Below are 24,747 nucleotides of genomic sequence, written 5' to 3' on the forward strand. Positions count from 1 at the left end.
TCAATAACCTCACCCGTACCATAGTGTCTGTCTGGGCCTGGGCCTGCTGCAAAGCTCTGTGTTTCATCAGCTGTGAACAATACCCAAGAAACGGCTACAGGATCCTGCAGAGGCTGGAGGAGGAAACTAATCTGGTAAGTATTGCATGCCCAATTGCACAGTAACTTGACAGGAGGGTTTAAACTACTTTTTCTGGAGTGGAGCTCTGATGCTCAGGTAGCAGACTTTCCCTGGACATTTAACTTAGCTGTTCTCAGATCAGACTCCTGCTTTATTTATTTTCTGTGGACTCCTCATCCACACAGATGCACTATGTGCATCACTGGCCACCTCCAAACTTCTGCACTCCAGCTACTGTCCCTCCATCCTGTCATTTCTCTTACGCTCTCACCCAGAGTATCAACTTTTACTGTTAGTATCCCCACCCCTGTCCCTGGTCTTTGCTCAGCTAATCTTGCCTGCGTATCAGTGCAGCTGTACTGAAGGACTTTTCAGAAACTTTACACTGTCAGCTACCTGGCACCTCCATGTCTTGTCCTTCCCCTCATTCTCTGTGCTCTCTACCCTCAATTTAAAAGACCCATTCCATGAGGAATAGCATCAAGTTATCTCCTCTGCCCAAATCAGTCGTTTTCACTGTCCAGATCTTTGCAACTCTGTCCCGTACCTGCCTTGCCCTGGCTGGAAATCTCCAGGAGGAGAGCGGTGACCCTGCTCTTGGTGCTGATGTCACCATGGAGCACACTGCTTGCTCCCTGCCTTTGGGGGGTCCCTGGGGCTGTGGGGAAGGCATGAAGCAGCCCAGCCCAGCTAGACACAGCAAGGAGCTGCCTGTGTTAGCTGAGCTGAAGCCATGGCATGGCTCACGTCCACGCTCCCTGGAGCTCTGCTCCTCATGTAGGTGCAAGGAGAAATAGTTTGAAGGCTGGAGGGAACGATGTGTACGAAGGCATGCACAGACATAGAGAGTGGGTGTTGTTACATGGGACTGTGTTTCTTCCTGCCACTGCCTACACCCCTGCCCAGGTGACATCCTTCAGTTTCTCCAATACCCGACTCTACAAATACAAGAGCTCTTGATCACACTTTTTGATGCCTTTGCATTTTTTTTCTTTGCTCTCGTTCCCCTCACTGAAATATCATCTTCTCATCAGTCTTTAAAGCTTTAATGATATATTTCTTTGCTGTGCCAAGTCCTAAACATGAGTTGCACTTTTCTACCTCCTTTCGCAGCTGATTTGATCTCCTCTCATTTCCTCCTCACTAATCACAGCCTTCCCCAGCTTTGGTTATGCTGCCCCCCTGCTCCAGACCTTAGTCATGCTCAGTGTGTTTATACATCTTAATGCAGTCTCAAGTATAAAGCTGTGCTGTCATGGAGTTTCATTAGTGTGCTCAATCTTCACTCAGGGTGAAGTACACAAAGAATTTTGAACTGTGTTGCTGTTCTAAAACTTTTATTTAATAGAGTGAGCTTGTGTAGATCTGACAACGTCTACAGAATTTTCTTAGCTTTGTGTAATTTTTAGGAGCCATAAAAAGCATGAAAAAGTGTGTGGGAGGGAGGTTTGATGCAAAAAGTGCAGGTAAAGGAGGTGTTGGGTTGTTGGGGTTTCTTTTCCCTTTAAAAAAATGCTCTGCTAGCGCTGCTGGATGAGCTTGTCAATAGGTAACCCTGCAGTGCATTATCACAAGTTTGCCTGTTGTCTTTATAAATGAGATCCTTAAGTCTCTCAGGAATTTTCTAGGGAGTAATATCCTCTAGGATAAGGACAGCTAGTTACGCATGTATGCAATTAAATATGTAATGCCTACTAGTTTTTTCTTTAAAAAACAAAACAAAACAAAAAAACCAAAAGCAGAACCCTTCATACTCAAATGCCTATCCAACAGTGTCTGACATTTCAATTTTTGAAACAATAGCAACCAACTTACCCCATTATGTGTGTCCCAGAAAAACCTACAACAGCATATGTAATATGTGGAAGTAATTTGGAAGGCATCCTGCAGTTTTGAAGGGCACACGGTGAAAAGAAAAGTTGGGAGAAAAGAATCTGAATGTGGTCATGAGGGAAGAAACTAGTTAGCAGTATTAAAATGGAGTTTGTAATGAGTGGGTTGAGTAGTAACATCTTTATTTTTTTTTCTGATTTCTCTTAGCACATAAAAAAAGCTGCAGCCCATATGAAGAGGGGAATTAGTAGCTAAAAGATAGCCATCAGATTTCTGAAGATAAATGAAAGGTGGATCTGAACCTTGAAATTGTCAGCTCAGCAAAGGCAGAGTGGTGAAAGGAGGGTTTCCTGGAGAATACCCAGAAGATTGTGATGGATTATGCATTTCTGGAAGGGGACAAGAAACAGGCAATACAAAGGTGCTAAACATAAACAGTTGTAACAAAACACAGTTCAAGCATTTTGTCTCCAACACCCTGCAAAACATAGAAGATGTTCCATATTGAGACCACTATGTCAGTTGAACTGAAGTGCTTCCTGACTCTTCTGATTCTTGTGTACATCACCTAGAGGAGCACTCTGTGCATGACCTGCTTTGTTTTTAAGGTCATTATTTTTCATTGAAAAAAATTCACTGTCAGCTAAATCAGTAAATAAATCAATTTTACTAAACACCCGTCTGAAAAATAAATGGAACACATGGCTATTGTAAAACTCATCTCCTCACAACTTTTTAAAAATAAAATTAAACTAAACATATCTTTTCCATTGCAAATTTTTTGCTAGCCTACAGCTACTTTCCCACAGCGTGAAAGGAGCTCAAGCATCTTGTTGGAGAGCACTTTCAGAGGAACACATTCTACAGGATTCACAAAAGCGTTTTTGTTTCATGTTTCCATCTGCCCTCCAGGATTTCTTCCCATAACGTGCATGAAACATTGATGCATACCATACATCATAAGACTATTTTTATTCCATCTTTTTTGTCGCCATCTTCCTTCCACCTTTCTGGAAGCCTGTCGCACTGGCAGTCTGCAGCTGTTTAAGGCAACATCTTGCATTTGTTTTTCTCCCATTACCTAATGTAGGATTGAAAATCAGGGAAGCAGAGTCTATTAAGTTGCTTTAAAAAAAAGAGGAGGGCTCATAAGTGTCCTGGTGTCTGTGGAGAATAAAAATTGCTTTTCAGGACATGGGTCTTTTGTCGTAGATCGTGCATTATTAGTATTGGTGAATGCTTAATGTGGTAAACTGTGTCCAGCAAGATGTGTAGGAATATGACAGTGTGTTGACAAAGTCTTAAGCCTGTACATTTGGGAGATGGAGCTGGGATAGAGTAGTGCAACAGGTATGTGTTTCACAACCTGTGGGAACAGGGAACCCTATTGCTGTGCCTTGACATGACATTCAGAAACCCCCATGTGCTACTGTCAGCCTTCCTGGATGTGTTGCCCTGCCAGTAATGAGGTGATTACCTTGTGATTTAATACTGGAGTTGTTTGGTGACCACAGTTATGACATTTCATCAGGCTGGCAGGAGCGCCTAAAATGGTTTTACATTGGTGCAGCTCCAGGGCAGAATCTGCGTTGACTTCTAGCAGGTTCTGGCTTTGCTGCCTAAAACTGATCTAGTAGTTGTTGCCGGTCACCTGAATCCAAATATTGTAATCCAGGTGACTATTCTGGATACTAACTGTCTGGCTTATCTCCCTCTGCTGTGTTCAGTCATGTAGCTCTAAGTTATGCATGACTGCTTTTAGCTGTTCGCTAATCTGGCATCAATATCAGAATTCTTATAGATTCAAATGTGCATCCCAAAATGACATGTGTAGCATCACAGTGCTCTGGAGCAGAATGTTCAACATACTGAATGGGAGATGGGAACAAATGCAGAGCTACGCACTTACCTCATTCACAAGGATGTTCTCATAGCAAAATGGTGTGAGGGACTCTGTGAAGTCACTCTAGTGACTTTTAGGTGTGTGCTTACATCATTGTGTAGACAAAGCTGGTGCATGAACAAGAGTCAGAAATACATTCGTTGTCTCTGCTGTGCAGCTTCAGAAAGGCTCATTGATTACAGCTTTGAAGAGGGATTTGCTTTGTTGTTATCCTAAATATTCTGCATCTTCAGTTATCCTTCCCTAAGGCTTTTGTGTTTTAGCTCATCAGGTCATTGATACAATTGATCCAACATCACAGCTGTAGCAGTAGCAAAAGCAGTCATGGCTAAATGTGACACTTTCTATTCACTATAAAGCTACAATAATCTATGAAGTATTTTCTTTTCATGTAGAACAGCAGTTGCTTGACTCTAGGCTGTAGTGGAAGTTAGGGGCTGCTTGGAAATTGGGCACACTCTTTCTTACTTGTTGCCTTTTTATGAGGGCTGGGATAAGGTGCAGAGGAAACAGGGCAACCAGAATCAGCATTTTGATTTTAATAGCTCCAATAAATAAATGAAAATCAGAGGTTATGAAAAAAGCACTGCTAAACCCTGCACTCAGGCAATGCTGTTCAGGCAGTGGGACTCAGGGCAGGGCTGGGCTTCTGCTGCAGGGTTTGGACTACTGCATAGCTACTACCTACAGCCAGGATGCAGTGTATGTACTGGGGAGACTACCCTGTCTCTCAGTCACTTTATTTCTGTCCTTCACGAGTTGTCTTTTTGTTCCCAACCATCTAGTGTAACGTCATGAAGGAAGTTATCTCCCATGAAAGGCCTTGTCCTAGCACAGTCCTTGCAGCTTCTGTGTGGTATTGTGATTTTTTTTCAGCCACTGCCTTGCCCCTCTTATTTGAGCTTGTGTTAGCTAGCGGGACTAGAGCACCAGAAACCATTTACCTGACTGATAGCTGAAACTGTTAAAAACATCTTGAATTACAGTTTGAGTTAGGTGACTGCCACGGCCCGAGGGAAAAGGAAATAGGGACGCGACACTGCACAAAGGGTTCTGACACAGTAGAAGGTCAGGGTGCAATGGCCAGTTTATTAGGGGGAACAAGGACTTATATAAGGTTTGGGTAAGGGGAGGTCTGATAACTGGGGTGGAACATGGGATTAACAACTCAGGGTGAAACACGATAGGAGAACAAGGAAAAGGTGGGTGGAATTTAGGAGTATGCAGGGGAAAGGACCAATGGGAGCTCAATCTGCACTGCGGCATCCATCAGCCAATCAGTGAGAGATGAGCGGGAAAACCAGGGGAGAACTACGGAGTAAACAACTTTTGGCGGGAAAAATGTGAGGGCAAGTCCAGACAAGCCCTGAACAGTATAAACCAAGGGGAAGTAACATGGGGGTACATTGAACATGGTATGAAACTGGGGAATAACAAGAAAGTCTGTGGATCAATAGTCCTTTCAGGCCCCGTACAAGTCCCTCCAGGCCTTAAATCTTTCCCAGTCACTTGGGTGATCCTCCTAAGGTGACTGCCTCAAAAAGCAAAACTTGGAACTTCATATCCTCTGTGTGCTCTGCAACCTAATTATGTTGTTTAAATGGTACATGCTAAAGTGTTCAGGTTCATTGTGGAGAACAATGGAAGGATGTTAAAGTGCTGAGGATGTTTGTGCAACAAAATGGGTGATAAAATTCAGTGTAGATAAATGAGGATAACTGAGAAGGATAACTAGGCAGAACAATCCCAATTATATATTAGGTTATGAGTTTGAGCTGGGTATTACCATTGAGGAGTAAGATTTGGGGATTGTGATTGGGGATCCTATGAGATCATGAGCTAATTGGTCACTAAAACACAACTCAAATGTCAGAGTAAAGAAATTCAGAATAAATTTGAGAATGTCATTACGAGAGTGTATGGTCCAGTTGCCTTCTGAGTGCTGTGTGTACTTCTGGAGCTTTCAGAGGTTTATTAAAACTAAAAGAGGCTTAGAGAAGGTTGGCAAGGATGATGATGAGCTAGATGGAGTGGCTTCCATTTAAGAACATTTCTGTAAACTAGGACTTTGGTCTAGGATAAGAATGACTTGAGAGCAATATCGTGGCGATCTGCAGAGAAGGAAGATGAAGACAACTTCCTTTCAAAGCAAAAGCATACACAGGAGGAAAGGCAGATTCAGAGCCTTCAAAAAGAAGAGGTTCTCCGTGACATCAGTAGTGGAGAGACCTGTGGGATGACTTGTCAAACATATGCAGTAGATATTATAAACTGATACGGTTTCCAGGGGAACCATGGACTATTGCTTGGAAGGGTGATGTGCTGAAAGTTGCTAAACTGACAGAAATAACATATGGTTCAGGAAGTTCCTGACATCAAAGTAGTTGGTGGTCAGAAGAGTGTCAGTGAGAATTGTCACACATCTCTGACCTCTTCTGAACTTTTGGCTATTACTGAAGACGGAATACTGGCCGAGATGTACCGCTAATCTAGCCCACATGTCCAGTCTTACTTAAGGTGTCTTGTGACAAAGGACAATATTGTTACTTACAAACATCAATTAATTCCTGATCATATTGGTGTATAATCTCATATACACCTTAAGGTTGTGTGTTTGTGCTTACATGTACATCTGTAGGATTTGCTTTTCACTAGGCTTTACTATAAAAATGACATGGTCCTATATGCAGATTAAATAGTAACCAAAGTTTGTTTTCACGGAAGCATCATCACTTTAGAAATGGATGCAGATTATTCTTGAGAAGGGGTGGGGGTCGTGGTGTCATTCCAAAGCACATGAGAACACTTTTGCAGGTTTTAAAAAATTCTAACAGTATTTACAGTAACAATGTTATTTGTATCACAGCCTCTCCAAAGCTTTTAGAAAAACATCAATGCAGTGCCATAGAGATTCTTAAAAAGCCCATAAAACCACAATCATCAGATGGGTTAACTCTAGACAGTTCTTGTTTCCTTCAATTTAGTATTTAACCAGGAATCCTTTGGAACATTTAGTAACCAAAACTGAGCTCTCAAGATTTAAAGTGGACCTAAGTAATCTGAAACATGGAAAGCCCACAAAGAGATGCTAGATGGTATTGTGATTTTTTTTTTCCTTTAAATTACAGACTATTAGGTCATGCTAAAATAAACACTGGTAAGTTCACGTTCTACTTTTCCAGAAAATTAACAGGAAAAAAAAAAGGCAGGCATGATAGAATTTTTCTTCTATATTCTGAAGAAAAAGTTATGTAATACTCTTTCTACTGTAAGATTCTATTATAAGAATTAGTTACTTTCTAAAATTAAAAAGCTGGTTGTCCAGATTTCATGACTGTTGTACAGATTTCAAGAATTGCATGGTCTTATGATCATGAAAAAAAACATGTTGAACTTAATAGTGAAATCTATAGAAATACCTGTTTTTGTATGATGGTTGCTGTCTCACAGGAACCTAGTGTATTTTTTCCTCCAAGTGTTTGCTTTATTAATTAATAAAAGATATGTATATTTAACAGACATTTCCTAGTGGAATCTGTGTATTTACTGCTCACAAGCAAAGAAATGGGTTTAATGATTTTATGCATTTGTTTCCATTGCTACCCAATTTTCAGACTAATTTGAAAGGATTGGGATTTTTTTCCTGCTCAACTTTATGCAATTTCAGTAGGTTTCTCTGTTTTGTGGATGTTTAAAATAACGAAACAAAGAATTAAAATTTTGTATTGATGGATCTTGTATTTTTCTACCTTCTATATAATATTCTTTGCAGCATAATCATCGCTCTGCACACAGTGTTATTAGTGATGTGTAGAGTACAAAGATTGCCTGGTTTTAGTTTTAGTCCTTATGTTATTTCATTGTTTTCTAGATGTTAGGCTGTTTCCCTGAGGGGTGAAGTCTTATGTGTTATTATCTCTAGTCATTCTTATGTTTATACTTAAGATTGCTGGAGAGATATTTTCACTGTTTTGCCCACATCATTTCATTTTCCTGCAGCACCTTTCACAGGCAGTTCTCCTGATGCATGCTTGGATTTGGTTGTGTCTTCCTGCAGCCTGTGCATGCTCTCACTGCTGTCCTACCACGCTTCCTCAGCCACCCCTCTATGCTGTAGGCTAGAGCTTGAATTCATGGAACAGAATTTCTCTGAATTCAGCTGCCTGCTATAAGAAGTTGTGAAGTTCAAGATAAGATAAATACAACCTTGTATGTATTTAAAAACCCAAACAGCTAACTATCTGTTCTTACATGAAACACTGCTGTACAGTAGGGCCACTGCCTACCTCTTTGAGTGGTTATTTACAATAACTGTTGTCTCAAAATGCAGAAGGCCAAGTGGCATCACCCACCTCTCCGTAACATCTTATCCCCCTGGGGCCTCAATGTTGGACCCCTTTGTCTTTTCACATCTCTCTGTCAGCTTCTGAGAGGAGCTGTAAACCCCTGGCTGGTTCCCAGCTGCTGTCAGGTAGAGTACCTGCCAGCTCTCTCCCCCTCCCTGCCTGCCATACAAAAGGGGCAGGGGGCTCTGGGGATAAGATCTGTCCCTCCTGCCATTTGGCAGTGCCGTGTTTATAGACAGGCGTCTTCATTGATTAGGGTAGAAACACGTCGGTACATGGTGCTTGCTGTTCAGATCTCTTCCAAATTACACAATAAAACAGGTGGAAAATTAAATTTCACTTTGTGAAAGTGTAGGTGTGAGCCCGTCCTGGCCTAGGGAGACTTTGTGATCAAACCCACCTTCTGGTTGCCTCACCCCAGCAATGCCCACTCTTCTTCCTTCCTGTCCTCTAGCATCAATGTCTCAGCTTGAGCTTACAGATGTAGAACTCAGGCCACAGAGGGACACCTCCTTTTGTTGCCCCCTTCCCTCTCCAGGCCCATCCAGACAAGAACAAGTAGGGGAGGATCAGCACCTTCCTACCAAAGATAGGATTCTTCTTCTAAACGTGGACAAAGGTGAGCAGGTTTCCCTGGCTGCCTCCTTTAAAGAGTGACATGCCGTTCAAACAGATGTGGATCAAATGGCCTGCCACGCAAAAACAGTGATGTAGACCCCTGCATCAGCCAGAAGACTGATTTTAATTCTACATGGAGAAAGGCACCCCTGAAGTCATCAATGCTTCAACATCTTTGCCAGTTAAGCATAAATTTTTCTTACCTGTTTGACTGTTTCCATTGGTAGGATCAGCTTCTCCATTTGAGATCTTCCCTTACTGAAAGTTAATTCTCTGTAAGAGGGACCTCTGAAACTCACGGGTTGGCAACTAGATCTTCTGCTAACTGCAGCTACTCTGGGGTGAAGCTTCTGCTGCAAAAAGTCTAGTATTTTTCTACAAAGCCAGTCAGACCTTCTGCTCTCTCTCTGAGGTCTGTACAAGTGTGCAATAGGCACGTTGATCCTTGTTGATCCAGGGAGGGTGTCTGAGCCTTGCAGGGCTGCAGGTCCCAGCACGCTGTCCTGGAGCAGTGCAGGCACTTTGCCACTTATGCCCTCAACCCCTTCCAACAGCTTTATCAGCTGAGGTGTCTGAAGGAAGGAGGATTAAATCTGCATCTCCATGAGTGGAACTGCCTAGTGAGAGTCTTGTGTGTAAGTCCACAGCACAGGGAAAGCCAGAGGAGGCTAAATGATGCTCCTCCTTCAGTTGCATGAGCAGGTTAGATTCCTTCATCTTCAGGAGCTCTGGCAACATTTGCGCCATTTTAACAGCCCTGACTGAGGGGGCAGACATGATGAGATTTGTAGTTGGAATCATAGATTGGTTTGGGTTGGAAGGGACGTTGAAGATCATCTGATTCCAATTTTCATGCCACAGGCAGGGACACCTTCCACTAGACCACTAGTTGCTCAAAGCCTCATCCAACCTGGTCTTGAGCACTCCCAGGGATGGGGCATCTGAATTCTCTGGGCAACATGTTCCAGAGTCTGCCACTCTGTAAATGGAGGTGCTGTCTGTCACTTTGGCTCTTCTGAGCCACAGTAAGTGGCTAAATCAGCTGTCTCTTGCTGATTCTTTCACCAACTCAGCTCCCCCAGCTATCCCTGACTGCTCAGACAGAGCGGGTGTCATCTGTCAGTACTTTTTGTGGTCAGGCAACTGCTAGTCAGTACTCTTTAGACTATTAGTCCCCTGATACAGAAAAGAGGAAAATTACTTACGCTACAGTAATGGTGGCTCTTCCAGGTACATTTGCAATAGAGGCACCACAAGTCATCTATTGTCCTTCACTCTGAAATGACTCTTTACTGTTGGCAAACCTGAGCGAGGTTAGACTGGAGCATCCTGAGCTTTGTTTGCTCCATTACTACCCTGAGCAGCAGCAACTCCTTGCTGTCTTGGGCTCCATTTGTTCATCCTTCTTCCTAAACCGGAATGCCAGTCTGTGTTTCAGCTTTCCAAACCTCTCACCACACTTCCAACTAGGATATCAACTTTTGCCCACATGTTTCTCTCCTGTGACCTTTCATCAGCCACAACAAACCTTGCCAGCTCAATTCCCATCAGCACCTGACCCCCTGAGATGGGAGCACAGGCTTGGGAGCAGCAGGACTACAGCAGCCACAGAAGAGGGAGGTTGCCACTTCCTGAGGCAGCACAGTGATGGCAGTGGTGTCTGTGATTGGCTTTTGCCCCATGGTGTGAGTGAAGAGCAGAGTGGGAGCTGCCACTGCTGCAGAGCGCGTTGGGGGGTGCGATGGTGTGTGTGGCACTGCTGGGGAGTCCTTAGCCTTACACCACTGCCTGGATGGACATAATGTCTTCAGAGGACTTGATCCTGTCCATGTGAGTACGTGCTCACCTGGGATCTGTGCGGACAGCACTTCTTAAAGAATCACAGTTTTCATAGGGTAAGTAACCGCTTTTCTTTTTGTTTCCTAAAGAAATTTTTAAACCCTGGGATGACTGTAACAAATCCTTATTGAGTTCCACCATTATTATGACTCTAATGTTTCTAGGATCCTTCCTCTGGTTTAAAACTGATCGATTTCAGGAATTGAAACTAGATTTTCTGTTTTATATAAAAGGCAAAATGACAGATACTGCATTCTCAGTACTGTGTTCTCATTATTGCTCTTTTATTTTGAAAGAAAATAACCATGAAACTTGCTTTCCTTTACTGTGCTTGAACACTCTTATGTATGATATGCAAGTTAGGAGGAGGCTTATTGGTTATATTTGTGTAATGTCTTCATTATCCTTTTAGCTGAGATATCAAATGTTTTAAAAAATTTTCAAGTGCAGCTATTTTCTCAGATTTTTAAATATGATCTGTGAATTTTGAAAAAAGGTTACTTTTTATTATTAAAAAGAATAAATTATTTTATATTTATATTTTATATGATCTATCTTTATTAGGGTTTTGGGGCTTTTTGTTTTCACTCCTTATATGGTAGAAATTCAAATATTGTCTAACCTGGAATTATCTGGGTGCTTGGAAAGTTAGCAAAATTAGTGCCTCACAGATACTGGAAGTTCTGGTAAATTCTAAGAATTCTGACAAATTATGGGAGTCATATTTTGCTACTAGTACCTAAGTGAGCTTTGGGTATGTGCATGTGACAATGCATTTTAGAGTGTGATGCTTCTCTGCTTCATGTGGAGAATAATCTGAGTTTTGTTATTCATTAAAAATTCTTCCTACCTCATCTAATTGAGAAGAAGCTTAGAACAATATGACTGTAAGTAGTTACAAGGAGAATCGTACATCTTTGTCCAGTATCCTGCAACACCAAAAGCTTCTGAAAAAGGTGGTCTAAAAATGAGCATTATCATGGACAGCTTTTGTATTCTGTGCATAAGGAAAGATCTTTTCTCCAATAGCATATTTATTGCTGCAAAGCATAGGAATTATGTTATCTTTTCACTTAATCCTGTCAAATGTAGTAAATGTTTTCATTATTCATACAAACTTATCCCCTTTTATGTGTATGTTGTTAAGCTCTTTACCTACTAATGGTCTTGTAGAAGTTGAGATCCCAGCTAATGTAGGTATAGCAGTGCTCTCATCTGGATCCTCTGCATTGTGATTTTGCTGTATTTGTAAGGTAATAAATAAGAGTACCTGACTGTCCTCCTTCATTCTCTTCAGCATTTTTGCTACATCTGGTGTTTATCTTGCTTAATTATTTGTTCCAATTGCTTTGGTTTCCCGTGATTCAATAGTCTTTCCATGCCTCTAGTGGCCTGTTTCTGAGAGCCTGTGCTTTTTGCTAGAGTAACTTTAGATGCATGGTGAACATTGAGGACTATAAGCATTTAAGAGAAAATGTTAAATGCTGTTGAGAGGGTTTTATAATATTTGAGATAGGATTTCTTTGTTTTTTTTGTTGTGGTTGTTTTCCCTGAATAGGAAATAGTCCGTAAATACAAATAGTGTATTTGTATTATGTTCTCCATGAGAACTAGTGCATTACATTTATGTGGCTGTCTTAAATATTGTCTCTTTATTGTGAACTACATTAGCAGAAACATCTGGGGAATTAAGCTCTTCCTTTCTGCTGTGATAGTGGAAGATGTTGAGATAGGCACTGCAGGGTAACTGATTTATAAGGGTCTTGCTGAGAGAGAGGGGTCAGCATTTTCTCCCTTAAACAAGGTGATTTGGGGACTCCCAAAAGAGGAGGTGAGGGTTGTGCTTATTAGTTGAAAACAGAACTTCCACTTTTTCTTTGGGTACTGGAGCTGTTTCTGCCTCTTGCCTGTGTGTGCAAAGCCCTGGATAAATGCTCCTTGGCTCTCAGAGAGCTTCAGTTGGCCGCTCTGAAGCCCTTTTGACATTAATAGGTGTTCAAGGACACCTGTTTGCTCATGTTCATTCTTACCAACAGAGGAGGCTGGGGCTGTGCGAAGCTGAACTTGGTATCAAAAGGAAGAATGCTTTCTGGGATGAATGGGAAGCAAGAAGGGAAAATGGCTTGTCTGTGGGGAAATGTTACATTACTCTGGGGCTCCTGCCAAATAACTTCAGCCTGCTATGCCACGTGGGGTACGTGCACTGTATAGGGCTTCGCCCTTATATATCTGGAAGAGCTGGACAGGATAAACCTCCCCATTACAATGAAGCACTGAACATGTATACCCGTGTCATTCAGGAGGCCTTCTAGGAAGAAAAGGAAGACCAGCTGCAAATTTACAAAATTATGGTGGCAGGGAAAAGGGAAATGTAAGGGAAATTCCAGAAAAGCCCTCTTGGTTTGCTCAGGCATACCTAGACTTGCCCTCTCTTGGGATTTACCTGTAGCATGTACATCATTAAGAGGTTTTATTATTATTTTTTAAATTAATTTTATTTTCCTTTGCAGGTCACATTTTAAGCTGCTATTTCCTGTATAATTAAGCAGAATGAAGGCATTAGGTTCTAGTAAAGTTGGGCCTAATCCAGAATCTTCTCTTACTCAGTCCTTTCTGAGTAAGAAACTCAAGTCTGGGCCCAGCATTTTATGGTTTTTGCTGTTACTTCTAAATTATTTGTGGTCTGTGGATTATTTTTTGTTTTGTTTTAACTTCATGACAACAACTCCTTTGCTTTTGTCTAATTTTATCTCTTTATGTGTCACTGTCCAGCATAGCATTAGTTGAAATGATGTAAGTATACTGCAAATTGAAGTGTATAATTGCTACTGATAATGCGAGAATGATTCCTACAGTTCATAATTAACAGTATATAATGTTCTGTGCATGGGTTGGATCTATCCCTTTTAACTTTTCCTTTCCGATTCTTTCCAATTCCTGGTCTTGCCACATCCCAGCCTTTATGAACATACTGGTTTCGCTGGAGTCTAGTCCATTCTTCCTTTTGTTTTTCAGACCAGTAAAAATGGGAAGTACTGGATTCTGGTTTCCTCCAAGAAGAGTCAGCGGAACTGGTTAAGAGCAAAATCTGAGGACTTTAGTGGGCAAACATCAGGTGTGCATTGAACAGAGGCTGCTTTAATCCTGCTTTAAGTATATGCTTATTTAAAAATAGTATTACATATGAGCTTTTGTGTAATGTGTTTGTTATTTGATACTGCATATAATCATTCATCCTGCAGTTGTGAAAGCACCAGTAAGAATGGGGATTTTAAGTGATAATATGTTGAGGCACAAACAGGCAATATTACTCATAAAATTCTTTCAGCTGGTCTTTGAAAAATTTAATATTTGAGGATCAGTCTTTTTAAAATTTTATCTCCATTGCTCAGTCTGTATATCCACACCAAAAAAAAAAATGATTATTTGCTATTCAGAGATCAATACTAAAGTTTTTAATTGCTTCAACTGTTGAGAAATGGTACTGAGATAATAGTGCGTACGTGGTTTTTAATAAAACGCTGTCATTGTCAAAGATTGGATCCACACTATATTTGTTCTAATGATGCATTTTTAAGGACACTTATACACAGTTCAAAGTCAGCTTAATTAGTTTTGATCATAGAGGAACAAAAACCAAATTCTTCATCCCTGTGAATGTTCTGACTTACTTCTGGTACAGCAGCTAGGTTACCTGAAGTTTTGGAGAAGAAAACAAAATGTTATATTGGCCTGAATATAGGATGGCCTCCAGCCTGAGGTGTGATCTTTGCATTGAGAAAAGAAGTGAGAAGTTGTCAGTTGCTAATTTTAACAGTTAAGCTTAATATGCTGTTCCACAACAAACACTGCTTTTGACCTCACAACAGACCCTGCAGATCACCCTTCTGCGTGGCCTAATATCCTGCATCTCCCCAGCTTGATGCACGTTAAGTTCCTCCTTACCAGCCCTCAGCATTACCAGCTCACCCCTATCCACATGTCCTTAGATATTTCCAACCCCTGTGCAGGATTCCCTGTGCCTCCCTAGCCCCACAGCCCCATCCTGGTTCTGACCACTGTCCCTTCCTGCAGCAGCTCATCCTCCCCGCCTGTATCTTGCCTGCTGTGCCTGCTTCCCTTGTCACTGGCTGGGCACAGAGTCCACTTGCTGCTGAGTTCTGGACCTGGCATGGTCAAAGTAGCCACGCTCCCCTGCAGCAGCCTGTGGAGGCAGTTGCCTTGCCCTTTGATGCAAATGCTGACTGCCCTGTCTCAGGCTCGGTGTGGATTTTGCAGGGAGGCAAATGGAGCCAGAGTGCCTTCTTAACCCTCTTGAGGCTATAAGTGCCCTAGCTATGCAGTGAGGGCATGGCTGCTGTGCTGGCTCTGTGTGCTGGGTCTCATACAGGTGCCTGCGTGGTATAAAAAAAGCCTGTGTGCGTGGAGATCGAGTTGAATTTTTTTCTCCCTCCTGAATTTCATAGGTCAGGAGAGATTAGGCTAAAACAAAATTTCATTCTACATTCAGGCCAATGTATGTTAAAAACCAGTGTCTTTGTTAACAGAAAAGCAAAATTAATTTTATTACCAGATTCTAATTAAAGCTTATATTGAAAAAAAAAGTATCTTTCAGTCCACAAATATATCACAACTTTGATGTGAATCAGAGCCTCCTTTTGATTACATTGGTGGCTTTATTGAAGTATTTTGCAACTGATCTTCATTTACTTTTATTGAAGAAAATTATTGCTGCCAAGTCTCCAAACAACTGTTTCACTTTTTCAGTTATGAACTAGATGGTTGATTATGAGACAGAAAATAAAATTAAGCTGATACTTTGAAGACCTATGCATGTTCCCACTCATGGAACTGATGTCTCCAGACTTCATCCCACGAGTGGGAATGAGTCCAAGACAAATCTGAAATCATAAGAGTCCCTAAAGAAACACCTTTTCTGTCACTGGGTATCTTTAAAGAGGTTAGTGTTTCCTTATAAAATTTGAGGGATTAAAGGTGATTTTACAAAACTACTTGCTTAAACAAGGTAGCATAGTTTAACCTGTCATTCAAGGACTTCAGGGTTGAAAGGAAGCAGATTTTCATTTTGGTGTGCCAGTACTTCTCTCCTCTTCTAAAGACAAGGGAAAAGTTACAGTGAGGTGGGAGGAAAAGGCATAGATAAAGACATAGTCTGTGCACACATTTCCAGTGGAGATCTCAGTCTGAAGCTTTCATAAAATGCAGACATTAAAGAGGCACATCCCCTTCTCCCTCTCCCTGCTCCTTCAGCCTTCCTGTCCTGGCATGCATTGAGGAAAACACAGGCTCTCCTTCCTTCTCGCTTTCTTCCAGGACCACGCTGGGGCTCTTGCAACGACTCTGTAGTTTTGCCCCTGTGCAACTGGGCGCTGCTCTCCACTCCCCTCTTGAGCAGTTGACTCCCTCCATCTCTGCTGAGCCTCAGCAATGGAGAGAGGACAGCTAAGCCAGGCCCAGGCTCCCTCCCAGCTATCCATCCTCCCTTGCTGCCAGCAGGGAAGAGCCCGGTTTTTTTCAGGGACGTGGCGCTGGGCTGGAGCAGCTGCAGCCTGATGGTGCCTGCCCAGCTCCCAGCTGCCCAGCTCCACCTGTCCCAGCAGCTGCGGCTTCCCCAGCCCTGCTGCTGGGAGCTGTGGCGGTGCCTGGCTGCCGAGCCCTGGCCCGGCTGCGGCCTGGCCCTGGTGCCGCCCAGCCCGGCCGCTTCTCGCGCAGCTGCCCCGGCAGAGACCAGAGTGGACAGCAGCTGCCAGCCCTGACACCGGGGCCAGGGGGTGGGTGGTGGCACTTTTGAGGGAGAGAGGCCAAATTTTGGGGCTTTCCAACCCTGCCAAACGCTTGCGTTGAGTGCTGTCCTCCTGCTGTCCTCCTTGCCCCTGCTGCTGCAGACCTCGCGCTCCACCCTTACCACAACTGGTAGCACTGGGGTTTGGTATCTGTAGTAGCAGTTGTGCTCCGATGATGAGGAAAAGCTGTCAGCCACCGCTGACAAAGGAGGGCTGTTGAGTGCCCTGTGATGGCAGGTGCCCAGTTGCCACTATATGATACCAGATGATGAATTTAAAGCTGTTTACCCACAAGTCAGACACGAAGGTCACGTCATGCACCTCCTGACACTGAAAACCTCTGATTTAGTTCACAGTTTGCCATGCCACGGGGGCAGGACTAGGAGCTTCCATCCCGAGCTGGCCTGAGTCAGAACACTTAGAGCCCTCATGTCTCGCAGGATAGCATGAGGAGGGTGGGGGTCTCCAGTGCTGGCTGATAATCTATCTCTAACCCATGGGATTTCTGTTGACAATACATCAAGTCTGTTTGCAGAGGGCAAGTTAACAGGAGAATTTCACCTGGCATTAGCCATCATTGGCAATGCGTGCATTTTGCTAGAGTGGGTGCATAGATGTCAGTGATCATAGGGGGGAGGTATGCCCGAGGAAGAACACAAGCTTTGTCCCCCATACTGTCAGCATGGGTACTGCTGTGTTTTGTGCAGGTTTTCAAATATTTTGAGGCTTACAGATTTTCACTTTGATAGCTGCGTGCATGGGTGTGTGCCTGCGTGCGGATGTCTGTACAAACACCACAGGCGCGGCTGTTATTCCTTTGAAATCCGAAGCTGCCAAAAGGTGCCTGGGTAGGTAGGTTCTTTGCCTCATGCCTCCCTTAATCTGACAGAAACTTTGCTGTTCTCCATCAGTGTTTGAGGGAGAGGTGAGGTGTGATTTCAGGGCATATGTGGATCTGTTCATCCTGAGCAATGCGTTTTAAGAGTTGCAGCAAATAGTATAAAGAAACCTGCAGGTATTACATTAGACCAGCTGAACCTAATTTTATTTTTAAGTTTTATTCAGAAGCATCACATAGCAAGTAAACTTCAAAATCTAAGTTTAGTTACAAACTAGTTGTTTCTTATTTTTTTTTTCCAGTCCCCTTTTGCTTTCTTTTACGACCACATGAAACTTGAGAAGCCATCTAAAGCTAAATCATTTAGTGGAGTTGGGCAATTCCAAGTGTCCAACAAGAAGGCCTGGTTTAGGCTGCGATGGCCACTGTCATTCCTGGTGATTTGTCAGAAGTAAGAGATACCCAGAAAGTCCCTTCAGGGAAACGTAAGCGTGGGTGAAACCAAACCAAGAAAAAACTTTCCTTGCCAACTGTGTGACAAGGCCTTTAACAGTGTTGCGAAATTAAGGTTCACTCATACTCTCACACAGGAGAGAGGCCCTACAAGTGCACACAACAAGACTGCACCAAGGCCTTTGTTTCTAAGTACAAATTACTAAGGTATTAAACTCTATTTATCTTTCAGATTATATTATCTATTTTATGTTGGCCGGTTAAGCCGTGTAAAAGTATATATTTCTGTACGCCCTTCAGCTGATTGCAGAGAGGATGTGTTAATTAAAGTAGCCATTGGATGTTTCTAGAATTCTAAATTACCTAAGTTTGCAAGCTAATGTCTTTGATTTGTTTCTTAATTTGTTTTCTGCTTTTGTTTTCTGTTTGTTTTTGTTTTGTTTTTTGTTTTGTTTTTAATGAGCGTAGAATTTCCTTGTATAAGGAATTGTCACAAGAAAAAGAGTATGGACTGAAAGTTCTTTGGCTATGGACTTTACACGAGTACTTTCATACTTGCCCATATACCCCTGTTACAGTAGCTAAAACCCACCAAAACTAAAGTGTCAATTTAAGAGAAATGGCTCGCGTTTTGCTATATTTAAATTTGTCGAAATGTCTTTGTAGTGTCATGCTTTCAGTTAAAAGGTTCTGTTGCAAAGCAGTCCTTAGTGTAGTATTTAGCTGCCATTAAAAATGAGCACGTGTTTTTTTGATCAAAATAATTACTTACAGAATATATCTGTGTTTAAAGGCCTATTGGCTACTCATTCTCCTGAGAAAACCCACAAGTGTAATTATTGTGAGAAAATGTTTCACCGAAAAGATCACCTAAAGAATCACCTACATACACCACATCCCAACAAAGAGGCCTTTAAGTGTGGAAGAATGTGGAAAGAACTACAATACCAAGCTTGGGTTCAAACGTCACCTGGCTTTGCATGCTGCAACAAGTGGTGACCTCACCTGTAAGGTAGTGTTTGCAGACTTTGAAAGCACAGGAGTGCTGCTGGAGCACCTAAAAACTCATGCAGGCAAGTCATCGGGTGGAGTGAAGGAGAAAAAACACCAGTGTGAACACTGTGATCGTCGGTTCTACACCCGAAAGGATGTCCGCAGACACATGGTAGTGCACACTGGAAGAAAGGAGCTTCCTCTGTCAATACTGTGCACAGAGATTTGGGCGGAAGGATCACCTCACACGCCACATGAAGAAAAGTCACAACCAAGAACTTTTTGAAGGTCAAACAGAGCCAATGGACCTTCTAGATCCCTTTACCTGCAATGTTTCTGTGCCTATTAAGGATGAGCTGCTTCCAGTGATGTCTTTACCTTCCAGTGAACTGACATCAAAGCCATTTACAAACACTTTGCAATTAAATCTCTACAACACTCAGATTCAGTCCATGCAGAGTTCTGCATCTGCACACCAAATGGTTGCCACATCGTTACCATTGGGAATGCCTTGTCCAATAGATATGGAGTCTGTCCACCCTTCTCACCAGCTATCATTGAAATATCCGCTCGGTACTACCTCATACGCAATTTCTATGCCTGAAAAAGAACAGCCATTGAAAGGGGAAATTGAAAGTTACTTAATGGAGTTGCAAAGTGGTATGCCTTCTTCATCCCAGGATTCTCAAGCATCTTCATCAAAACTAGGGCTGGATCCACAAGTAGGGCCACTAGATGATGGGTCTGGGGAAGTTTCCCTTTCCAAGGGCTCTGTTCCTATTAGTGAACCTCTAAACGCCCCATCATTGGACTTTTCTCAGCTGTTCAACTTCATACCTGTAAATGGCCCTCCCTATACTCCCTCTGTTTCAGTGGGAAACCTCGGAATGAGTTATACGCAAGAAGAGGCACATTCTTCTATGACTCAACTTCCACCACAAACCCAGGATCCACAAGATCCTAGCAATAGTATAGGTCTTGGGTCTCTGCACTCATTATCAGCAGCTTTCACAAGCAGTCTAAGCACAACCACCACCCTACCACGATTTCATCAAGCTTTCCAATAGGATGTACAAAGCTGGCTTGTTACTGTCTATTTGTAGAAATGCCTTAGGTGACCATTTTTAACTTAGTGCCTACTATAAGACATTATAAATTCTCTGCTTTTGTACAGTACCAATCTCATGAAGCCAGTAAGAAATTTAAATTAACTTTTTTAAAATGTTTTGAAAGTGTTTATTCTCAGCTGTGTTTACTTTGGTTTTTGTTTTTGGTTTTTTTTTTTTTAAACAGTCTCATTGTATTGTTTTCATATTCACTGCCAATTTACACATTTAAAATGTTCAGTAGAAAGTCATCCAAGCAAACCTCTCAACACTCATCCCTTTTTTTAGAAGTTTTTTAACCATACCAGTTATTCCATTTTGTTGATGTCAGTGGTAGAACTGCCACGTTTAACTTTTAATATATTTTACTATTTGCAAATAATCCAGTTAAAATATGTATCACAATATTCCTGCAGATTTGGGAAAAAAAAATCTCCAGTCCATTTTCCAAACAAATCCTCCTCCCAAATGGTGACACATCTGACCTGTTCTATAATGACAAATCTAAATTTTTTAAATAAATATAGAATTCAGATTTTTCTGAAAACTTGTGTGTGTATATATAGAAGTCCATATATACACATGTACATTTATACAGCATTTTGACTTGTATTGAAGTCATTATAAAAGTTGTTAGGAATTTTGCCATTTTCTGGCTTAAATTTTTGTGGCCTGTTATGGATAACAGAAAAAAAAAATTACTTCTCTAAAATTATGGCTGAATAGAATTTCAACAGAGAATCTCTGCTTGCCTAGTTGACAATGTTTCAAGTTGAATTTGGAACTGTGTTGTTGTGCTTTTATGACTCTGGTATAGGGAAACAGGCAAAATTAATGGCTGATCTTGAAATATAAAAGTGTTGTAATGTAGTAATGCAGAAATTTTGTCGCAGTTTTTGTTTTAATTCTTAACTTGCTGATTTTTCTCTTTAGTAGCATAGAAAGAGTACTGCATAGGAATCTTCCAGTAGTGTATTCACATTTGTAGGCATCAGTCTTCTCCCAGCTGCCACCACCAAAGGGTGGATCAAGTCCAGCCAGAAAGTGTGTATCTATTTTCAGTTCAAAACTAGTGTGCAGTCAGAGAGTGAATGTAAATTTGCAACTACCAGGTTTTTGTTTTGGATTTTTTTTTTTTATCGGAATGATCTTTTCAGTTGTGTTACATGGTGTGTTATGTCCTCCTAAGCAACAAGTTAGATGTTAATCACACTTTCTACACCTGGGTACTTGGTTAGGGACTTTTGCCCGTTGCCAAGATTTAAAGACAGGACTCTTAGGAGTGAAGTAAAAGCATATTGCTTACACCACTTTACCTAATGCAATATATTCTATTCCCCAACCCCTAATAACCAAAGAGGAAAAAAAAAACCTAAAAAAACAACCAACCCTGTGATGCATAAGAGCAAACTAGATTTGCTGTAATTCAACAATAACATTATTTTCCTTGTCATTTTTGTACAAGGAATTAAAAAATAGAAATCAAGTACATTAGTATCTCTCAAACAATAATGAGGATTCGTACAAGGTTTTAAGTGGTTAAACTAAATATACTTCACAGAAACAAAAGTTGCTCCCCTTTAAGGAGCTCATGCTCCGGATGTTTATCAGTAGCTCCTACTGTTTTTTTTTAATTCTAGGAGCAATATGCAGGTGTAGTTTTACTATTTTATACATATGTGTATTTAAATTTTATTACTGAAAGATAACATTTTATAAATGTGTTTTGTGTTCCAAAGGCATTAAAATAAGGATGTATTAATAAGGAAAATACCTTTTGAAATTCTGCAAACTACTCCTAGATTTTGGGGTTAGGAGCATGTTATCTCAAAGTGGGCTTTTAGCTCTGCTTCACAACTGCTTCCTCTGGTTTCTGTGAAACAGATTGCTCACTTACTTACATCTTTAATTGAATGATTTGTTCAATATGCTTTTTTTCCCTTCACTTTTCTAAAGGAAAGAAAAAAACATGAACAGAGCACAAAGTGAATGCAACCGAATGTAACTTTAGTCTAAATGAGCAACTATAATGCATCTAGAAAAAACTCGGGTTTATTCTCAATCTTTTTAATCAATCTGAGATGAAGATAAATGGACTTAATTCCTCCAGTGGGTTATGTCCCATGTGGAGCCAAGCATCTGCAACTCTCCCTGCAGCAGAGGAAAGCTGCAAGTGCTTGTCATCCTGCAGCTGGCCCAGCAGTGCGACCAGGCAGCACTGCCCATCCTGGGTAGCCTCTGGCTCACAAATTTCCAGTCTGTAGCCACTGTTTATCAGTCTCAGTTGCCAAAAGACTTCATTAGAAAACAAAACCCAACAGACACTTTGCCAACACCTGTTTCTTACTGTGTAGCCAGAACCCTACTACTACTTCATTTGTGCCTTAGCTTCCTGAAAGGGGATTGACATTTCCCTTTGGAGTTAGATGTACATTTCACTTGAGAAATAGGGACCTCAGACAAGATATTGAACCTCATTCAGTCAGGGTTTCAGTGGGTGGATGCACCTGGCACGTTTGCAGCTGAACTAGGATGTAGGGTAATGTGGAAGCAGACTGACCCTGTAAGCAATACCACTGCCACCGAGTGCTTTTGAGCATCACTTAGGCAGAGTCAATATTGGCCACTACTAAACCATCAGTTTTTAAACTCCGTTTTTTTTATTTCAGATGGATTCTTGGTGGGAGGGGGGAGGGCTGGCTGATCATGCACCACTCTTTGTGCAACTTCTAAACTTCTAGTAAGGTTGTTTTGGTTTTGGTTTTTGTTTTTGTTTTTTTGGTTTTTTTTTTAATATATATATTTTTGTGTACTTGTTGCTTGTGCTTTATTTAGTAGTAAATTGTGGAATAGAGTGATTTATTGTTAATTTGGCAGTAGCGGTTTTTAAAAACCATATACTGACTGAAACATGAGCCAGAGCTGATTGCTTTATTAAGCTAATAATGAATGTTAAGAGTACATATTTTCAGGATCATTTGCCTAGTGAGCTAAACTTGTATTATAGGCCAATATTTTTTAAATAAAGCTTGGTCAACCTCTATGTTACACATATTACAAGATATAGCACTTTCAAAAGAAAACCTAAACCTTTTAAGAAAATTTCTTACAGGTTATGCTTTTTATTATAAAACCTTTTATTATAATTTGTTTCAAGTGCCATTAGATTACATATATGTAGGCCTTTGGTATAATGCTTTGTGTACAAAATGGTAGACATTGTAATTTTAAACAGGTACATTTTTACAGTGTTTTCTTATCAATTTGCTATATTGCACAGAACCAGTGTGTCTTTCTTAAGGGTTTTACAATGGTTTTTTACTAGGTTTACATGTTTCAAACTACACTGTCTTCTACTGCCATTTTGAATACCAGTCAAAAACAAATAGGAGTTTGTCCTCTCCGTTTGCAAACTGTGTCCTCTGGAGTTCTGGATGGTAAACTATGTCAAAAATGTTTAACATGCAGTATTTGATACAGATTTTTTTTATCATATCCTATCATTGCTATGCTGCTGTCTGAAGTTAACTTAGGGCCTGATCCTGCATCCGTAAACGTCAAGGGCAGCAGGATTGCATCCTTAGTTATGTCTGTCTCATACACTGGTTTAGCAGCTTCTCCTGTATTCTTCTCAGTCTATAGATAAGCCTCTGAAATATATGTACTTCTCTGGTATGTAGTAAACTGTATAGGCTTAGCTGCCCATCCTGCATCCTCCCAGTGTACAGTTAAAACCACAGCTTACTTAGCATCATGCTCAACTTACAAGTAATGCCACAGTAGTTCAAAATGTGTTGGGTAGTCCCAAAGCTTTTATGCAATAAGGGTGTCTTACTTTTGTTGGAAGGCAGTGTCTTTTGATAACAGTTATCTAGCCCTGGAAGTGACACAGAACTATTGCTAATCATATGTAAACACTTTTCAGTATAAGCTTCAGTGGTACAGTTGAACCAGAGTGAATGTTTATCTCCTCAGAAACACTCCTGCAATATTGTTATATTGGATCATGCTGCTAATGTAACTTGGGATACAACTCCTCTCATGGTGCTACAAACCTCCCTGTCTCATTCAGATGTATTTTTACCCATAGAAAAAGAGGACTATACTAGACCTATAGTTGTATGATATATTTTTATACTGTGACTTAATTTGTCATTAATGAACTTTGTGCAACACCACAATGTATTCATATGCACTTGCAAAAGTAAAATTTTGGACATGCAAATTTAAACGCTGACAAGCCTAGCTCTTGTTCACAAAAATAGGTGACTGCTAGTTAATGTTAAATGCAGGCTTTTTATATGGTGTGGAGTGAAGAACATACTATATATTATTAAAAGCCTTTGGATTTAGACAAAAACTGGGAAAAGTATATTGGGGAATGATGACACACCCTAACCTGAGTCGGATTGCTGAAATTATATTTTTAGCTAGTGGAAAAAATTGTTTGGACTTGTTTGCTAAAATGTTTTTAATGATAAAAATTTGAGTCAAAAAATAGAGAGAAAAAAAAAAAAGAACACAGAAACCCTGCATTCCAGACTGAATTTGTATATGTTTCTTGCATTTAAAATTTGCTATCCTGTGATATGGGAAATTGAGTTGCTTATCATGTATATGTACTTTAAAATGTATTCACAAACTACTGTTGTATTTGTATAAATATAGACAAAAAGATTGCATATATTTTTGTGTATAAGCTCTGTAAAATAGCAATCACATTATGAAGCTGCAGCAGAACTTCATTTTAAACATTCACATCCAAAGAAACAGACTATTTATTGTCCACATACCCTGATTATAAATATACCTTGCTGCTATAAACAATAGTGCTGCAGCTTCTTGTGGCCTACAGTGTTATGTTGCGGTACAAAAATATGTGAACTCCACAAAA

At 41.0% G+C, this 24,747-nt stretch overlaps 1 protein-coding gene across 1 annotated transcript in view; it reads left to right on the forward strand.

Moving 5' to 3' along the window:
* PLAG1 (PLAG1 zinc finger) overlaps window positions 1-24,357 on the forward strand; it is a 51,522-nt gene extending 27,165 nt beyond the window's left edge. The window contains 7 exon segments of the mRNA XM_032679502.1: window positions 13,675-13,774; window positions 17,604-17,794; window positions 17,796-17,862; window positions 17,865-17,965; window positions 18,553-18,675; window positions 18,677-18,943; window positions 18,945-24,357. Of these exon segments, the coding sequence (XP_032535393.1) occupies window positions 17,720-17,794; window positions 17,796-17,862; window positions 17,865-17,965; window positions 18,553-18,675; window positions 18,677-18,943; window positions 18,945-19,814 (1,503 nt within the window). The 5' untranslated portion in view covers window positions 13,675-13,774; window positions 17,604-17,719 and the 3' untranslated portion in view covers window positions 19,815-24,357.
* Window positions 24,358-24,747: the final 390 nt, after the last annotated feature.

Source organism: Chiroxiphia lanceolata, chromosome 1 (assembly GCF_009829145.1).
Source record: "Chiroxiphia lanceolata isolate bChiLan1 chromosome 1, bChiLan1.pri, whole genome shotgun sequence".
Lineage (NCBI taxonomy): Eukaryota > Metazoa > Chordata > Aves > Passeriformes > Pipridae > Chiroxiphia > Chiroxiphia lanceolata.